General features: G+C 42.4%; 1 protein-coding gene across 1 annotated transcript in view; it reads right to left on the minus strand.

The window, feature by feature from the left end:
• The window catches only part of SMARCD2 (SWI/SNF related BAF chromatin remodeling complex subunit D2), an 805,600-nt gene that overhangs the window by 132,346 nt on the left and 654,709 nt on the right, over positions 1–18,545 (minus strand). The window contains exon 11 of the mRNA XM_086923795.1: positions 5,598–5,720. Within this exon, the coding sequence (XP_086779921.1) occupies positions 5,598–5,720 (123 nt within the window). The remainder of the gene's footprint in view (positions 1–5,597; positions 5,721–18,545) is intronic.

The following is an 18,545-nucleotide window of genomic DNA, read 5'->3' on the forward strand; positions in this document are numbered from 1 at the left end:
CAGCCCCCTGGCGCATTTGCAGAGGAGGAACTAATTCCCCTTGCATTCTGGGGGTCCCTGGGGGCCGACTAGCCCACCAGGAACCTCCAGTATGCTCCAGGGGGCTGCGTTGCAGAGAGGTGTTCTGAGACCAGGCCCCTTCTTACATCTCTCTGCAACAAGTTCCCTGGCACCTACTGGAGGTTCCTGCTGGGATAAGTTGGCCCCCAGGGACCCCCAGTATGCCAGGGGAATTAGTTCCCCCTCTGCAAACGCGCCAGGGGGTGCGTTTGCAGAGAGGTGCAGGGAGGGAGCGTGGCCTTCTCCGATTCCGTTTTTGTTATTTTTTCTTTTGGCCAGCCCCCTTCTTTTTCTTTTTCCTGGCCATGGGGACCTCTGGATTGAAGAGGAATTGATTCCCCAACTTAAAACGCGCCACAGGGCATGTTTGCACTTACATCACCTCAAGCCCCGCCCCCTACCTGCACCACTGTGCAAACACGCCCCATAGCGTGTTCTAAGTTGGGGGATTAAGTTTCCTTGCATACTGGGGGTCCCTGGGGGTCAACTAGCCCACCTGGAACCTTCAGTATGCACCAGGGGGCTGTGTTGCATAGAGGTATAAAAAGGGGCGTGGCCTCATTACACACTCTGCAACGCAGCCCCCTGGCGCGTTTGCAGAGGAGGAACTAATTCCCCTTGCATACTGGGGGTGCCTGGGGGCCAACTAGCCCACCACGAACCTTCAGTATGCGCTAGGGGGCTACGTTGCAGAGAGGTGTAATGAGGCCATGCCCCTTTTTACAACTCTCTGCAACGGAGCCCCCTGGCGCATATGCAGAGGAGGAACTAATTCCCCTTGCATACTGGGAGTTTCTGGGGGCCAACTAGCCCACCAGGAACCTCTAGTATGCGCCAGGGGGCTGCGTTGCAGAGAGGTGTTCTGAGGCCATGCCCCTTTTTACACCTCTCTGCAATGCAGCCCCCTGGCGCCTACTGGAGGTTCCTGGTGGGCAAGTTGGCCCCCAGGGACCCCCAGTATGCAAGGGGAATGAGTTCCCCCTCTGCAAACGCGCCAGGGGGCGTGTTTGCAGAGAGGTGCAGGGAGGGGGCGTGGCCTCTTCCGATCCCGTTTTTGTTATTTAAGAAGGGGGGCTGTGTATCCCCCCTTCTTTTTCTTTTTTTGGCCCTGGGGACCCCATCCCCCAGGGCTGATCCCCCAAAAAGTATTTTGTACGTTTTTTTAAGGGGAAGGGGCCGCATGGCCCCCCTCCCATGGCTAATAAAAGCCCCGGGGACCCCATCCCCCGGGGAAAGCCACTTTTTATATTTAATTTTAAATAAGAGGGCTGCATAGCCCCCCTTCCTCAGGCCACTTAAGGCCCCGGGGATCCCATCCCCTGAGGCCGGCCTACATCTTTTTTATTCATTTAATTATTTAATTATTTGGGGAGGGGGGCCGCGTGGCCCCCCCTCCTGGGCCACTTCTGGCCCCCGGGGACTCCATCCCCCGGGCCTGGCCCTCCTCGTTGGGGGCTGTGTGGGGGTCCCCAAGCCCCCCAAGGTCCCTGCCAGCTCCCTGCATCCTGCGGGGCCAGCATTGATTTTCTGCTTGGGGAGCAGCTAACATGCTGCTCCCCATGCAGAAAAGCAATCCGCTTTGGTTTTTGAAAGAGAGAGCAGGTTTCCTGCTCTCTCTTTCAAAAACCAAAGCAGTTGGCTATGGTAGGGCAGGAGTAGCGAGGCTCCCGCCCTACCACAGCAAACAGTAGTGTCCCGGAGGTAGGCACCCGGGACACTGCAGGAGCCGGCCCTGAGGAGTGGTGGTCCCCAGGGCCATCAAAGGCCCACCTCCCAACATTTAAAAGCCCCCCAGCCCGGGGTGGTGGTCCCCGGGGCTCGGGGGGATCTGTCACGGACCCCCCTTATTTTAAAGTGCCCCGGGGAGGTGGTGGTCCCCGAAGCGTGTGGGAGACCGTGAGCCCCCCGCATACTTCATAATAAAGCCCCGGGGGTGGCGGTCCCCGGGGCTGCGGGGGCCGTGTGGGACCCCCTGAGCAGGCCTAGGGGGTCAGGGTGTTTTTACCCTGCCCCTGTGCGTGTTTTTCGCGTTTCTTTTGCTGCTTTGTTGTGCCTCGGTTCTACCGTGGCACAAGATGGCTGCCAACACTTCGTGGTTTGGAGTGTTGACAGCCAATTAGCATAAAGCTCGTGCTCGTGAAGGTACGCGTACGGTACTTCGTCTATAGATGTATCTATGATTTTACTTTTGATGTTCTAAGAAACTACTGAACGGATTTACACCATTTAACAAAAAGCGTAATCTGCGAACTGAGCTCTACCTTTTTGCCAAATTTGGTGTAATTCCGTTCAGCAGTTCGGGCTGTAGCCTCACTTAAAGGTCCCTATGGAAAATTGCATGGGGAAAACACGTTTTGGGACCCCCCCTTTTTTCTCAGCCCGCTTGACTTTCAGGGAAGGAGCGAAGCAGAGCAGGCCATTTTCTTGGAGAATTTCACGAAGATTCGCCGACAGGCGCCAAAGTTATTCCAAATAGAATGTTGCAGATTTCCTATGGAAACTAGGTTCTAACTATAACTACCTACTCGCGACCGCCGGTAGGTAATATATATATATTGCACCGTATATTTGATGTGAATGAGGGTCTTCACAACACTGGAACTCTAGACCCCAGCAAAAACATGACATGTGATTTATTCTACTTTGTTTTATGAGTGCTCAGAGTGATAGACATTGGGATTAGGTAACGGAGGCATAAGTTTTTGTATTTGGCAAAGCTACAAGAAAGTTCTGTTTTTTTATTTGGCACTTTATTAGATGCAAAGATAGACTTCAAGTTGCTTTAGGCCATTTTAACAATCTGCAAATAGTTGACTTAAGTACAGGTACACTCTTCTGATGTTGAATAATCTGTGAGGTGTAATGAATCCTAACAGCAGATTAGTGTTTAAAATAACTGGTTTTAAAAGTAAGCAAACATTATTAAGTAGGATGTTGGCAGATATTAGGTTTTATAGGTGTTGTTAGAAGTTGTGTTAGTGGTTGACTGAGGAGTGAGCCCTAGTCAAGGAACAACCACAATTCTAGTCAGGGTAAGGCACAAGCAAAGCCCAAATAAACCTTTACTTACTTCCTAGTATTTTGGCACGGTGCAGCCAGGCTTTACTTAGAGACAGTGTGTAAATTATTTGCGAGACACTTCAAACAGTAAAACAGTGAAAACACCACACAAAAATATCTCACATCAGGTTAGAAAATAGAGCAGAATTAAATAAATAAAATAAGACTAAAACAATAAAACTCCAATTAGTAGAACCTGAGTTATGAATTTTTAAAGGAGAAACTGTAAAATAGTGTCTAAAAGCACGAAGCGCCAACCGCACCTACCTGGTCGTGCTAAAACAGGTCAAAGTCAAAAGTTCAATTCAACTGCGAAGGAGTGCGAGTTGGACTGAGTCCCAGATTACACTCGCTGATGGTTTACCTTCTTCAAGTTTTGTGCTAAGACTCCCATTCGTGTTAGAGAGGGTTGCGAGAAGCAAGGAGAGCGTCCCAGGTGAATATACCTTGAAATCCCACATTCTTTTTCCCCGCAGGGAATCACAACGCGGTCGTTACAACGACCGCGTTGTGATTCCGCATACCATTACTCCGCATGTCGGAACAACGACTTGTGGAGGGGTGGCGCTGGAAGTTGGAATAGTATAATTTACTATTCCAACTCCAGTCTGTGCGGACACTAGGCAAGGTGTTGGATTTTAAATCCAAAGCCCCCCTCCGCAAGTCGTTGTTCCGACTCGCGGAATAATGGTATGCGGAATCCCAACGCGTTCCTTGTAACGACCGCGTTGTGATTCCCTGCGGGGAAAAAGATTAGTGGTAAATGCTGTTTACCGTCCCAGGCGGCAGTCTCCTTGTAACAACCGCGTTGTGATTCCCTGCGGGGAAAAAGATTAGTGGTAAATGCTGTTTACCGTCCCAGGCCGCAGTCAGAGTGGCAAGAGGAACAAGTCGGGCGTTGCAGGCTGGTGGGCTGGAGCTTCGCTTTGGCCGTCCCCACAACCTGTCGATCCTGCTGTGCAAAGAGACGGGCTAGCGGGGGCTCGTGTGGATTTTCATTGGTAGTAGCACAATTCCGGTTCAAACAGGCCTGTTCGCAGTCGCAAAGAGCCCAAAAACTTCAATTAAGAGCCCGCTGAGCCACAACAAGGGTCCGGGACCCGAGGGAACCACTTCTGGGTCAGGAACCCGTTGAAGACAGGGCCAGGTGCTCTTGAGGAGTCATTTATGTCTCTGAGACTCAGATGAGGTCCAGGGACCAAGATGGGTTGCAGGTCCAGTTCTTCTTCCAAGGCAAGAGGGAAGCAGGCAGCAGGTCAGCACAACAGGGCAGCAGTTCTTTCGGAGCAGCAGTTCAGCAAAGAGGCTATCCTTGTACTAGCACGCAGTCCTTCTTCCTAGCAGAGTGTCCACAGATCCAGAAGTGATGTCTGAGATCCTTCTTTTGTACACAGTTGAGCCTTTGAAGTGGGGAGAAGCTTTTGAAGGAATTCCTTCTGAAGTGCACAGACACCCTGCCTTCCTTGTACCGACTCCAGACTAACAACAGGGGGTTGCAGTCCTTTGTGTGGAGACAGGACACAGCCTATTCAGGTGTAAGTGAGGCTGGGCCCAGCTCATCCCTCCCACCTGGACAGGGCTGGCCCATCCAATCATAACTAAGCACCCACTATGTGAGGAATAAAAACAGCACAACTGCACTCAGTCATCTGATCAGAGACAGGGTGCAGGCACCAAATGGCTTAAGTAAGAAAAACATCTAAAAGTAGCATTTTCAGAATTTTAATCTAAAATCCAACTTCACCATAAATTACTATTTCAAATTAGGATTCCAGAGACACCAGGACATGAAAAGTACATCTACTTTTATTTAGAAATTACATTTAAAAAATGTAATAAGGCAACTCCAATGTTATCCTATGGGGGAAGAGAGGCCTTGTAGTAGTGTAGTTTCACTACTAGGACATGTAAAACTTAAAATAATATGCCTTACTTTGGGGGGATGGAAAGGTGTGAGCAGCTAAGGTCTGGCGTAGGAGTTGGTAGGTGAGTTAGTGAAAAAATAGCTAAAGAAGAGGGTCTTTGTGAGGAAGTTAGCTTGTGAAGGAGTTTGACATGAGACAATGTGTATTTATCAGGGTTATATGCATGATGCAATAAGTAGAAGAAGTGAGTTTGTGGAGGCTACTTGTGACCTGGAATGAGTAGAGCCTTTAGCATCAGTTTCGTGCTAACAATTCCTTGTGTGTTTTAAACAACGGTCAATCTAACTGGCTTTGTCCATAGTTGCCACAACTGTCACTAGTCGTTTAACTACTGGAAGGAAAAATCAGTCCCTTGGACATTGTTTCCATGGTCTTGTTTGACACTTAAGACTGAACATTTCAGCCTCCTAAGTTATAACCAAAATGATGCGGATAAAAAGAATAATCCCAAGAGATGGAAAGGAGGAAGGGGAGCATGGAGGAATCGTAAAGACGAAAGACTGGATTTACATGGTAACAGTCATTGTTTGCTTCACTAAGTGGCTGCTTTACCTTGAGATCCCTCCTTTGTGATCGGATCCAGTCTTGAATGAACTCCTGTGGGTTGTTGCTGAAACTGAGCATGAAATCCCTTTGAGTCTTGAGCTGGTTGATTGACTCAATGGTCTCATGGATCTAATGGTGAAAAAGACATAACATATACATTAATTTCCACCATATAGGGCTTTGTTTTTAATTCTATGAATTGTCATGTAAATGCACCTGTGTCAAACAACAAGAGAGTAAGGGTAACAATGTCGCTCTTATACCCCTGTATCAATCAATGTTCAAACAACAAAAGAGCAACAACAAGTAGTGCACAACCCAAAAATTAAATAGTGCAGCCCATCAAGCAAGTCAAAGTTACTTACTAAAGGTGGGAAACAAACGTGAATCCCAGTAACAATGTGTGAGCTAAAAACGTGTATATATGCACCTAATGATATGTATGTATATTATCTTAGTCTATACATACACATCCACCCGGTGACTAAAAAGAACCCTCAGTCACCACACAGTGGTGACTTGTTTCATCATTGGGTTCCTTAGAAAAGGGCCAAGGAGTATGTGCCCCACAGAAAAACCAAAGTAGAGGTAAGTGTGCAATTAAAAGAGAAGTAACTGTTCCCTAGAAATATTTTAATAGAGGAACAGCCAACTTCAATAAAACAAAAACGTATCAAAAACCAACAGAGAGGAATAATTTACTTAATTTCTCGAGCTTTCATCCCCGTCCCCTGAGGGAAAATCTACCTTTTGGGCAGTATCTTCGTATTCGAAGAAATTGCAGTGAATTGGAGGACTTTAAGACACAGTCCCAAGAACTCACAGAGAAATTGCGTAATAGGGGCTACCCTAATCACATTCTTAAGAAGAGTTGTAAAAGGGCAAGGAACCAAAATAGAGCTAGCCTCTTAGAGGACTATCCAAAGGAATCAGAGATTGCACCCCTCACGTGTGTGACTACATACAGCAGTATCTCGCATGCAGTGAGCCGTTGCATTGGAAAACACTGGGGGATAATCATGACTGGCAGAAACCCCTTTTTTCCTACAAACGAGCCAGGAGTCTAAAGGACTCCCTGGTACACACGCGCCCTCTGAGTAATCAGACACGCAATGACCAAAGCGTTCTGAATGCCTGGGGTCTTCCACCAGTAATTGGACACTTACCTTGCGGGGGATGCAGTGTGTGCCATTTAACCACCAGTACAAAGACACTGGATTTAAAGCCAGGAAAGCAGTGGCAGCAAAGAAACCACACCAATTGCAATTCATGCAACGTAGTGTATTTGGTCAAGTGCCCTTGTGGCTTACAATACGTGGGCATGACAACAAGGAAAATAAAACAACGCATCTGCGAACATCGCAGGAACATTAGACGTCTGAAGAATACAACTAAACTGACTGCACATTTCATTTTGCAAAAACATACCCCACATGACATCAGGTGGACAATTATAGTACAACTACCCCAAGGGGCGGAGCGAGGTCTGTTCGAGAAAGAACATCGGTGGATCTACCGTCTTTCCACCCACCTTAATGGTCTAAATGATGACATACTTTTGGGGGTCAGTGATGAGACATTAAATGACAGCTTCAGACAGGGACTTGCCAATTGGGATGTTTTGCTGGGGTAATAACCCTTTGGAAGTCACCAGTATTTGGACAACCAGTTGATACCTAGCCCTTTAGTTATCTCTCTTGGGAGCGAGATTTTTTGATTTTTTGATTCTTTGATTCATGCAATTTATACCAGAATTTGGATGCACAATTTGGAGTGAATTAAGTTGACATGGAGGTTTATGATACAGATGCAATCTGCAAATACAGCTTCATATTCTGATCCTTGACTCAACACCAGGGTATATGGACCCAGAGACTCTAGACGTCATCTGGGAAATTCCATTGATGTCCTGTCTATTAAATAATATATAGCTCGGCACCTTATTGACAAATAGTGAGCATGGAATATATTAAGTAGTTGAGGGTTACAAGTGCGGCCACAGCTACTGAATCAGGTGGCCTCTTGAAATAAGTAATTGCCATTGTTCGTGATGCATAGGTCGAATGAGTCGATTTAGAGTTAATTGACAGATAGGTTTTCCTGCTAAATAAAGTTGGTTTAAGAAAAAGAAAAAAACACATGCAGGGCAAAACAGATAAACTCAAGGCTTTAAACTCTAAGTATATACATGACATGCTTTGACTAGAACTTGTTAAAAACGCCTGAGGCTGGGGATATTGGCACTTTCCTTAAGATGGTCTTTGGAAATACTAGTGTGATATATGCACATAGTTAATACGTCACCATGTTGCTGTGACTTTAAGAACATGACCGAGTGATGCCGGAAGCCAATCACGTGATCGGCAAAGACGATCACGTGATCGGGTAGATTTTGTTTTTCATATCCGCTTCCTCCGTCAGCTTGTTCTCATTCGGGCCATGGATGTGACTAAAGTAGGTCCCACGTGGGGAGTCGCCGGATACTAAGTAAGTTTTGGCAATTGAGTTTTGGGCAATAAACGTTACGCGTTATGGCTTGTGGTGAAATAATACGAATATTTATCTCGCCAAACACTGTTAATCCCAGGCATTTCTAAGTATATTGAGAAGGGGGTGCCATTCGTTGACAAACGCTATGTGCTATGTTTTAAGGTGAAATAGTACGATCACCGCACACTGTTGATCAGAGACATTCCTAAGTATATTGAGATAGGGGTGCCATGTGTTGACAAATGTTATACGCTAGGTTTTTGAAGTGAAATAGTATGATTACCCATTTTGCCACACATTGCTAATTACAGGCATTTCTAAGTATCTCGAGTTGGGGGTGCCATACGTTACGCGCTATGTCTTGGGGTGAGATAATACGTTACTAACTTTTGCCATGCACTATTACTCAGAGACATTGCTGATTACTACCTTTTTTGCTCAGGGAGGTCCGACGTGAAGGTTTCCCCTGCCGCGAGAGCCCTAGACACACTAGGCAGAATTGATGCAAGTGAGTTTTATATCCTGTTGGTCCTATAATCTTCCATTTTAATTGTTTGTGTTTGTTCTTTTAACTGTGATCCCTTACATTGAGGGGGGAAGAGTTGATTGTAATGGTAGTGTTTAAAAGCACTGACGTTTTTCTAAAAGAGGGCCCGCAAAGAGAGGTTACTCTGGTTGAGGGAAACGGGAAAACTTTAAAAAGTTTAAGCCGAGTTAATATGCTCCTAGGCATGGAAAAACATATTCATATATGGTTAATACTCGGTTGTTTGAATTAATACAACTGGGAGTAAATTGCATGAATCAGTATAGCGACTCAAGGGGACAATGGAACCTGAAGTCCAAATAAGTTCTATATTTATGTGAGTTTAAGAGTGTGTTACACTGGGACACATTTACACTCTTTTAAAAGAGCAGGTGATTGGCACTATTGTAGTAAGGCTTTGTCTATGGGCCTGGGTTGATATGGCAATTTCTGATTCTTTTATTTATCTTGTCTGTGTGAATTATCCTTGTGTCTTTCAGATTGAAGCTCCTTGAATGTAACAAGGCGAGCACACACCGGAATTCTGTGAGTTTTTCTGGTACAATCCCTCAGGTGGGGTCACGCCTTAGCGTGCGTGTACCCACTAAGGCGACGGTATATCTGGTCCTGGCGAATGCTGAGCATTTATAGCATGTAGCAGCAGAAACATGTTGACCACTTGATCATTTAACCTTTGATAGGAATCACCGGTTCAACTTAACTCAACCTCTGATTGTCCTATCTTCACTTGTTTTTATTTGGAAGTTGGCTGTCCCTCTATTAAAATATTTATAGGGAACAGTTACATGTCTTTAAATTGCACACTCACCTCTGCTTTGGTTTTTCTGGGGGGCACATACTCCTTGGCCCTTTTCTAAGGAACCCAATGATGAAACAAGTCACCACTGTGTGGTGACTGAGGGTTCTTTTTAGTCACCGGGTGTATGTGTATGTATAGACTAAGATAATATACATACATATCATTAGGTGCATATATACACGTTTTTAGCTCACACATTGTTACTGGGATTCACGTTTGTTTCCCACCTTTAATAAGTAACTTTGACTTGCTTGATGGGCTGCACTATTTAATTTTTGGGTTGTGCACTACTTGTTGTTGCTCTTTTGTTGTTTGAACATGTAAATGCACCTGACAATAAAGCAATGCTCTTACCTGTTTAATGCCAAAAACCCTAAATACTTATTTGAAATAAGGGGATACATGAAAGTATGAAGAGAAATGTTTTAGAAAGAAAAGAAAAACATTTGTAAATGATAACTACTACCTACAGTGTTTTTCAACAGTAATGGAAACAATGTTTAGGTTTTCAGGCGGTTGCAATCAGTCCAGGGTTGCTGGAATCAGAGTCTGATGGGAACACTCTATTTTTTAAATTCTATACAAGCAAAACATCAAGCAATCTTTCTCCCACTGATCAGGAATTGAATAAACAATGTCACTTCAACTTGCCAGACTTCCATATCACAGGTACTCGATGGATATCCCAATATCAATTCCTAGCTTAATACATTAAAAGTTGATTTTGTCTGCCTCTGTTTATTTATTTTACAGTTTTCCATAGAGCAACTGTGCCGAGAGGTAATAAATAATACACTTCATACTGAACAAGAGTAAACTAAATATTTAAACAGACAGAAAAGTGTACAAATGAAAATTAGAATGTATATAGGAGAATTTCTGAGTTCTGGTAGCTCAGATGTAAGAGGAAAAGATGATATTTAGTGGTCTCCTACAGGATAAAACGCTAGGTTCGAGCTATGAGTTTCATATTTGGTTGCCCGACCTGTCTTGAATTTCAGGGTATGCAACTGTAGTAATTCTTAGCTTATAATGTTATTTGTCATGGTGCAAAACCTAAAATGATTTACAGAACCTGTATGTTTACACACTCTAATAAACCCGAATTGTTTAATATCACTCGTCCATTCATGTTTTTTTTTTTTTTTTTTAATCCTCATATTGCGGTTTGGGAGAAAGAATGACAGGTATTTGGGAGACCAGCATCCAATGAGCCAAGTATTTAACTTGTGTTGCCCCTGATCGTCTAACGGGAGGTACAAAGGGCCTTGCTCTTGGTTTGAACCATTCTCCACTGCACACCTCCATCTTATTCAATAATTCCATTGTATCGGTAGATCTTGACCCATTAGGTAATTGGCAGACTTCAAGTCATGCCAGGAATCATTGTCCGCTTAATCATTGGAATCAAAAAGAAAAAGAAAAAGAAAAAGGACAAAAAAAAAACAAAAAAAAAAAAAAAAGAAAAAACACAGCACAGGGGCCTTTTGTACAGAGAGATAAGTTATTGTCTGGATTCGATATACTTTTCCAAAATCTCCCAGTATTTCATATTTTTGTTTTGTTTACTTTTTCTATCTAGGTTACTAATTCTTATTGCAGTGTTTAACCAGCTTTCATGTGTTGGTGGAGATGGTTTTATCCAGTTAATACATATCTCTCTACGTGCTAAGAGAATCATAACAAATAATAAATTTTCTTGATGTTTATCTAGCTTTGTCTGGTTGGGTTGAGTATTAAAGTATATCCCAAAAATAATTAAAGTAATACTCACAGTTATTGGAGTTGCCAGCATTGCAGTCAGGGTCTTACCTATTTCTTGCCAATACGGTGTAAGCGAAGGGCACCCACCAAACATATGTATATCATCCGCTTTTTCCTCTCCACATTTACTGCATGATTTTACTGCTGCTCCTCTGAATTTTGACAGTTTTTTAGGAGTCCAGTACGCTCTATGTATGGAGAAAAGGTGGTTTCTTTTTAGTGATGCGGCCTTTGCACAGCTCCAACATTTTTCTACTGATTTGTTCCACAGTTGGCAGAGATCTGAAACTTCGCTTTGTAGGTCTTTCTTCCATATCTTTTCAACAATTGTTTGATCTTCTTTTCCTGTCTCAATTAATGCCCAGTACCATTTTGATACTTCCTTCTTTATTGCCGTTTCGCTGATCATTTCTGGTTCTAAATTCTCCGGGTCCAAATCTCCTTTTGGAATGGTGCTTGCCCAGCTGCTCAATTGGTAATATTTAAACCTCGAAATTTTATGATCTGCAATTCTTTGCAAGTGGTCCCATGATAGCAAGGAGTTCCCAGATAAAAGTTGTCCCCATTTTTCAATTCCAGCTTGTCTAATTGGTTTTGATAAAGAATCTTTTAAACAATCAGGGGTGCCTGGGGAATCCCATATTGGAGCCAAGTTACTATAGTATGGAATCTGTGTGATTGATCTTATTTGATTCCAGATCTTAACTGCATTGTTCAGAACTTTTAGTTTGACTTTTTTGAAAAATTTCGGATGGCCGAATTTGAAGAGGAAATGGTCCTCCCCCTTTGTCAAATGAAACAAATGTGTTGGGTATGCTTGCTGTGCTTTTAATAAGACCCTAATGTTTTTGAATTGAAAAGATCTGTAATATTCATATATATCCGGACTTGCAATGCCCCCTTGTTCCTTCTTTCTCCTAAGTTTATTCCATGAGATTCTTGTGCTCTTGGATGCCCAAATAAAGCTAGCTATTTCTCCTTGTATCTTTTTTAGGGCTTCCTTTTTAAATTCCAATGGAATATTGTTAAAAAGATATGTGAATTTTGGAATGATTGACATTTTGATTATATTGGATTTACCTATGAAGCTTAGTGGTAGACCTGACCAGGTTTTCAACAGTTTTCTCGTTTCATTCACAACACGTGTGAGGTTTGTTTCTACTAGTTTTCCAAGATCTTGAGTTATAATAATTCCTAAGTATTTTATTTTATCTTTCAAAAGTGGTGAAGTTAATTGTGAATTCCAGCTCATTATTTCCGTTTTATCGATATTAACCAGATATCCAGACACTTTACCAAATTTATTCATCTCTTCCTCGATTGCCAGATTAGAGTTATTATAGTCATCTGTGAGCACCATTAAATCGTCTGCATAGAGCGCTACTTTTCTTGTCCATTGTGAGTATCTAAACGGTGTAATGTTAATATTGTTTCTGATAGAGCATGCCAAAGGTTCAATGTATAAATTAAAAAGTAATGGAGATAAGGGACAGCCCTGGCGTGTACCCCTTTGGATCTCAATATTTTCCGTGAGATTGCCATTAACAGCCACCTTTGCTCTCGGGCTAGAGTATATTTCCCTTACCATGTGATTAAAGTTAATCCCGAATTTACTACTCTCTATGTTTTTGGTTAGAAAAGCCCAGTTAACCCGGTCAAAAGCCTTAGCTGCATCATAAGTAAGGAGTGTAAGGGGCAGATTTTCATGTATAGCTATGTCGATTGTTGCTATGAGCTCATGTGTAATTTCTTGTATCTGCCTTCCCTTAATAAAACCTTTTTGATCTGTATCAATTAACTTAGCCATAACCTTAGATACTCTTTTCGCTATTATATTCATGAAGATCTTATAATCACAATTTAGGAGCGATATTGGTCTGTAAGAAGCGCAGTTCTTCGGGTTTTTTCCTGGTTTTAATAATATGCTTATTGTAGCGTCGTGCCATGAGTCTGGGAGTCCTTCATGTTCTATATATGTTTTATTAAATGTTTCAGTTAAAGGTTCGATTAATGTTTCTTCCAATGCGATATAGAATTCATTGGGCAGAGCATCTGGACCTGCAGCTTTTCCCTTCGTTAGATGACTTATGGTGCTCCTTACTTCTTCTACTGTAATTACGGCGTTCACCGCTTCCGCTTCTTCCTCTGTCAGACACGGGAGTTGAATCTTCTCAAGATAATTTTTGATTTCTTCCTCCGTAGGATTTGTGTCTTCCTTGTATATTGAGGTGAAGAAATTAAAGAATTCATTTCTAATTGCACTATCATCTGAGTGAGTGAGTGATTGATCTTGGTTATATATATTTGATATATTATTTCTGGATTGATCTGTTTTCGTTTTCCAAGCTAGAAGTTTTCCGCATCCTTCACCATACTCATGGTTTGCTAATTTACTGCTCTCCCATTTCTCTTTGATTATATTCTCTAAATAAACTGTCAGATTTTCTTTTGAGTTACGAAGTTTTTCTTCCAGATTTTCCTTTTGTGTTATTGGAACATCACCCTCCAAATGTAATTCATCTTCTTTGATTTCTGTTTCCAACTTTTGGATTTCCTGTTTTTTTTGTTTGTGTTTATAAGCGCCTAGACTAAGCAATTTCACTCTGATAACTGCTTTATAGGCATCCCATATCATGCTATTCGCTGTGCTATTTGCGTTATCTTGAAAGTATTGTTGGGTAGTTAATATAAGTTCCTCCACGCATCGGTCTTCTCTTAAAATTGTGCGGTCAACTGTCCACCTGCTAGGCATTTGTAGTTGCGGTAGTGTTATGTTTAATTGAACGGCAGAATGGTCCGATAAGTGAGCGGGTAAGTGTTCGATACTTTTAACTTTATCTCTCAAATTTTTGTTTAATAGAAAGAAATCTATTCTTGATTTGTGCCCTAATTTTTTATTGTGGAAAGTGTACGGGTAATTCTTTATTCCTTTTAATTTCCACAAGTCTTCAAGCAGTAAGTCTTTTTTATATAAGCCTAACCACTCCCTCATCTTCGGTAAATTCCACTGCTTTGTTGGTGGGGATCTATCAATCTTAGGATCTCCTATCAGATTAAAGTCCCCTCCCATTATAATTGGAGCTGGGTATGTTAGGAGCTCGGAGTAAAGTTTTTGGAGTGGCTCCGCGTCGTCCCTGTTAGGTCCATAGTAACCCACAATAGTCAAAATATGGTCTTCGATTCTGACTTTGGCGATTACCCATCTACCTTTACTGTCCACCTTGTCCTCTTCTACTTTGGCTTTGAGAGATTTCTTTATAATAATTACTACCCCTTTTATATTACACTCTTGCGTGGTATGTATACTTGCTCCAATCCAGTTTAAGTTTTTTGCTAGCTGAGACCATTCCTCGTTTGTTAAGTGAGTTTCTTGTAAGATAATAACTTCACTCTCTGTTTCTTTGAGATATTCCATAATTCTTCTTCTTCGTGATGGTGTTCTGAGCCCATTAACGTTCCATGTTAAAATTTTTATAGATTTCTCTTTTGCCATTTCAACTTGATTTTGTATTTGAGCCCGCTCATTTTTTCTCCCGTGCCAATCTTTTCATGTTCCAATTTTGAGGATTTTTTTTTGTTTTTTTTCCCTACTTTGCTCCCCACCCATGTGTATTTACAGTTCTGTATTTTTGTGATTTCCTTTCGGTTTCCCTCCCCGAGGAAGCCTCCCTTTTCTTCTTCCAGGTGTTCCTCCACCCGGTTTCGTGCTCCGTTTTCTCCAGGTGATTTCTTCTTTGAGTTTAAATTAGTGATTGCTTCAACCCATACATTTCTATTTGTCTTTTCTTTTCTGCGTCTTTTGAATTTTGGTTCATTCTTATTTTTAATATGTCGAACATATCGAGTGTGTCTGAATCAGCCCTTGATTTGGTGATTATTCCTTGTTTTGTTTGTCAATTTCAATTTGATCTTTTATTAATTGAATAAGGTTCTCAACCTCCTTTGCGTCCCTTAGGTTGTGCATTTTGTTTCGCCACATTATTCTGAGCGAAGCAGGAAATTTTAGCTGTATGCTTGCTCCAAGTGTTTTTAGCTCCTGCATATACTGCCCCAATTCCCATTGCCGATCTTGTGTTATTTTACAGATATCTGATCTGATGCGAAATGACCAGCTCATTTTGTTGAAGCTTCCAACTTTTAAACCCTCGCTCAGTATTTTTTCCTTCAAGGTGTATGTTCTGAAATTTACCAAGATTTTTCTCGGGGTTTTCCTCTCTTTGCTTTTTCTAAAAGGGTCTCTATGTACTCTCTGGATATCTTCCGCTAAGTTGTGTTCTTTAGTCCATGGAAGGAATTCTTCTAGTAGAGATATTACGTAGGTCTTAATGTCCGTTCCCTCTGAATTCTCAGGGACATTCAACATGCGAATATTATTTCTCCTTCCCTGATTTTCCAAAGATTCAAGTTTCTCTTTGACTATTTTGTCGTTGTCTTTCAAGTGTCTTATCTCTCTTTGAGTGTTGTCAACTCTCTTATTTAGTGAGCTCAACTCGCTCTCTACTGCAGTAACTCTGACCCCTAAATCATTTATTTTTTGGTCTAGACTTTCTACAGCTTCTTGTATTTTGTTCTGATTCGTCTCAGAAATTGCAAATTTTTCACGCATTTCCCCCATTATTTTATCCATCATTTTGCCCAAACACAGCTCTAACAGGTTTCCTGCAGCACCTCCGTTTTCTTGCTCGTCTTCGTAAAACTCTTGAGTGTCTCGGGACTCTTTGTCATTTTCGCTTTCAAATTGTGGTGAAGCACTCGTACTTGGTTGAGCTGATTGGGTTGATTGAGTTGTTAATAGTGGTTGTTCCATTGAGGAGTTCATATTTATGAAAGGGTCAGGTGAAGATACCGACTGCATACTTCCTCCTTTCAAAGCTTGCTCGCCTACAGGCTCCCCAACTTCTTTTCCCAACTTGAGGTTAGTATTTAAGGTGCCTGTTGGAGTACTTGAAAATTGTGAAGACAACGGTTCTAATATGCCTTTTGAATTTGTTGCGTCGGTCGTGTTATTTGTCTGATCTTGGTTTCCCCCTCTCACTTGTACTACTTGTTGTACTTTAAAATATGATCTCAGCGAAGGAGTAATCTTTATTCTCTTCTCTTTAGGTTTTTTTGATCCTCTGCTTTTTATACTCTCCGTTAAATCCTCTAATCGCGGAGGAATTTTCACAGCCTTTTTTGTGTTCTTAGGGGTCATACACTTCTTCTTTGTTGGCAGTAAAAGTTTACTTAGACCTTGATTCCTGAGACAGTATGCTGATTTCTTTTTCCCCTCTTCCAACCGTTCTTGTCCAGAAAGGAGAGGCCCTTGAAGATTCCCTGTATCCTTCCTTGCTCTGGATCTAGTGAAATAATTGATGTTCAGAGGGGTTCCCTCTTTTTTGTTATTTTCACTAACCCCTAGTGTTGAAATAGTGAAATAATTGTGAGTATTATCAGTGTTTTTAATTTGTGGGGCTTTATTTTCTTGAAACTCTGGTTCTGGGCCTGGTTCTGGTGCTTGTGTGGCTGATTCTGCTTCAATTGTGCAATTGGGTAATCCTCTCTCTTCCACTAGAGGGCACCAAAGACTTTCTTCGTTTCTTTCACACATCCAGCAAACATATGTTGATTTTCCTGCTTTAACTTTATTCCCCCTCCAAAAACGCCCTTTGTTATAAAGTATATTGTGAAGGATGTCAGATATAGCCCTGTTTTTGAAAGTATGCGCTTGAGTGTCCTCTCCTGAAACTGACTCGATGCACTTTTCGTCAGCTCTTCTCCCCTCTGTTATCCTACAACCGTTCTCCACACGCACTGAAACTGACTCAGCGTGACCCCACTCGCCGCAGTTACCGCTGCAGTTACCGCTGCCTCTTCCACTCTTGCCCCGGAAGCAGAAGCGTGCTGTGAGATTCCTCTTTCTGCTCTCACCGGCGGCTTCGCAAGCTCTTTTCCACTGGGGGGGCTGCAGCAAAGATGCGACCGGGACAGACACTGAGACCGAGTCCTGCGCTGAGTTAGATTGCAAGCCTGTCATGGGAGCTCCCCTCCACTCCTCTGCACGCACAGCTCCCAGGGGAAAGAACCCGTAAAACCAGGAATCTCCACCGCAGCAGCAATTGCCCACCACGGCGACCCACGGCGGCCTCTTCAATCTCGTACTGCAGGTAACGGGAAAGCTGTCCAAGAGTTTCCAGTGTCGGGTGGCGAGGAGGCGGGGGGAATCAAATGTCAGATGTTAGAGGACGGTAGTAATAGTAGTCAGGGGAATACAGTAACGCTGCCGAGACCGAGACTTAATACTGCTCGTTTCTTTACATGTGTAATTAAACCTTTTAAACCGTCACCGTTCTAGTCGCCTTTACTCATTCTGCTTCTATGGGTTGGGAAGCATGTGCAGTGATTACCTGGAGACTTTTCACGGAGCTCACGACCAGCGTCTTCAGCCGGCCGCCATCTTCCTCTAGTCCCTCGACACCCAGGTTTCTTGCTACTCGTCCATTCATGTTACCAGTTTAGCGTGTAGCTAAGTATACGTCGACTTGAGCATGCACACAAATGTGAAAGAGTAAATGCGTACTACCTCCTCTAGGTCTGTCACGAACCACATAGCTATTGGCGCTTAAATGCTTATCAGACACACACACACGAAGGGTTGACGTGTTATAAGCTACATTTCTTCACGTCTTTGCAAAATGGCTAAATAAATCCAAAATCATTATAAATCAAAACTTCAATATTTAATCACTCCAATGAAGTTCCTGGCCCCAATATATTTTGGATTTCATGCTTTTTAGGGGGTTACTCAATGGAATGTATGCCCGAATGGTAGAAACACCTTTCATTATATAATCTACCTATATAAAATATTAGAACCCCCCAAAAAACACAACTTCATTTTAAATGAGTCATACACGCCCAAAACATAGAAGGATGGTATGGGTTGAGAACTTATAAAAGCTATCCTTTCTTATTGATATGGTCACCAAACAGTCTTAGTTGATGGATAATAGTATAGTCGAGACAATTACTGCTAACAACTATATGCAATAAAAGCGGTTTTCTAATTCAATAATGTAATTAGAAATTGCAATCTAAAACACTTGCCCTTTGTATAAAACCATGCTCTTTCTGACACAATATCATCTTCAATACGCCTACGAATAATGCAATGCCAATATGAGCAAGCCAGGTATACACTCTCTAAATAAATGGCAAAATCTCCAGAACAGCTTGTAGGGGCTATGCATCAAAAGATTAAGAGACTGATGCCTTACAGTAGCACTGCCATTCATGACCTGGGAGTACTTCAATCGTGGGTCGTAAGTGATGACAGAAAGTAACAAGAATTTCCTTTCTGCTATCTTGGAGGAGG

The sequence above is a fragment of the Lissotriton vulgaris genome, chromosome 5 (genome assembly GCF_964263255.1).
Source record: "Lissotriton vulgaris chromosome 5, aLisVul1.2, whole genome shotgun sequence".
NCBI classification, from domain to species: Eukaryota; Metazoa; Chordata; class Amphibia; order Caudata; family Salamandridae; genus Lissotriton; species Lissotriton vulgaris.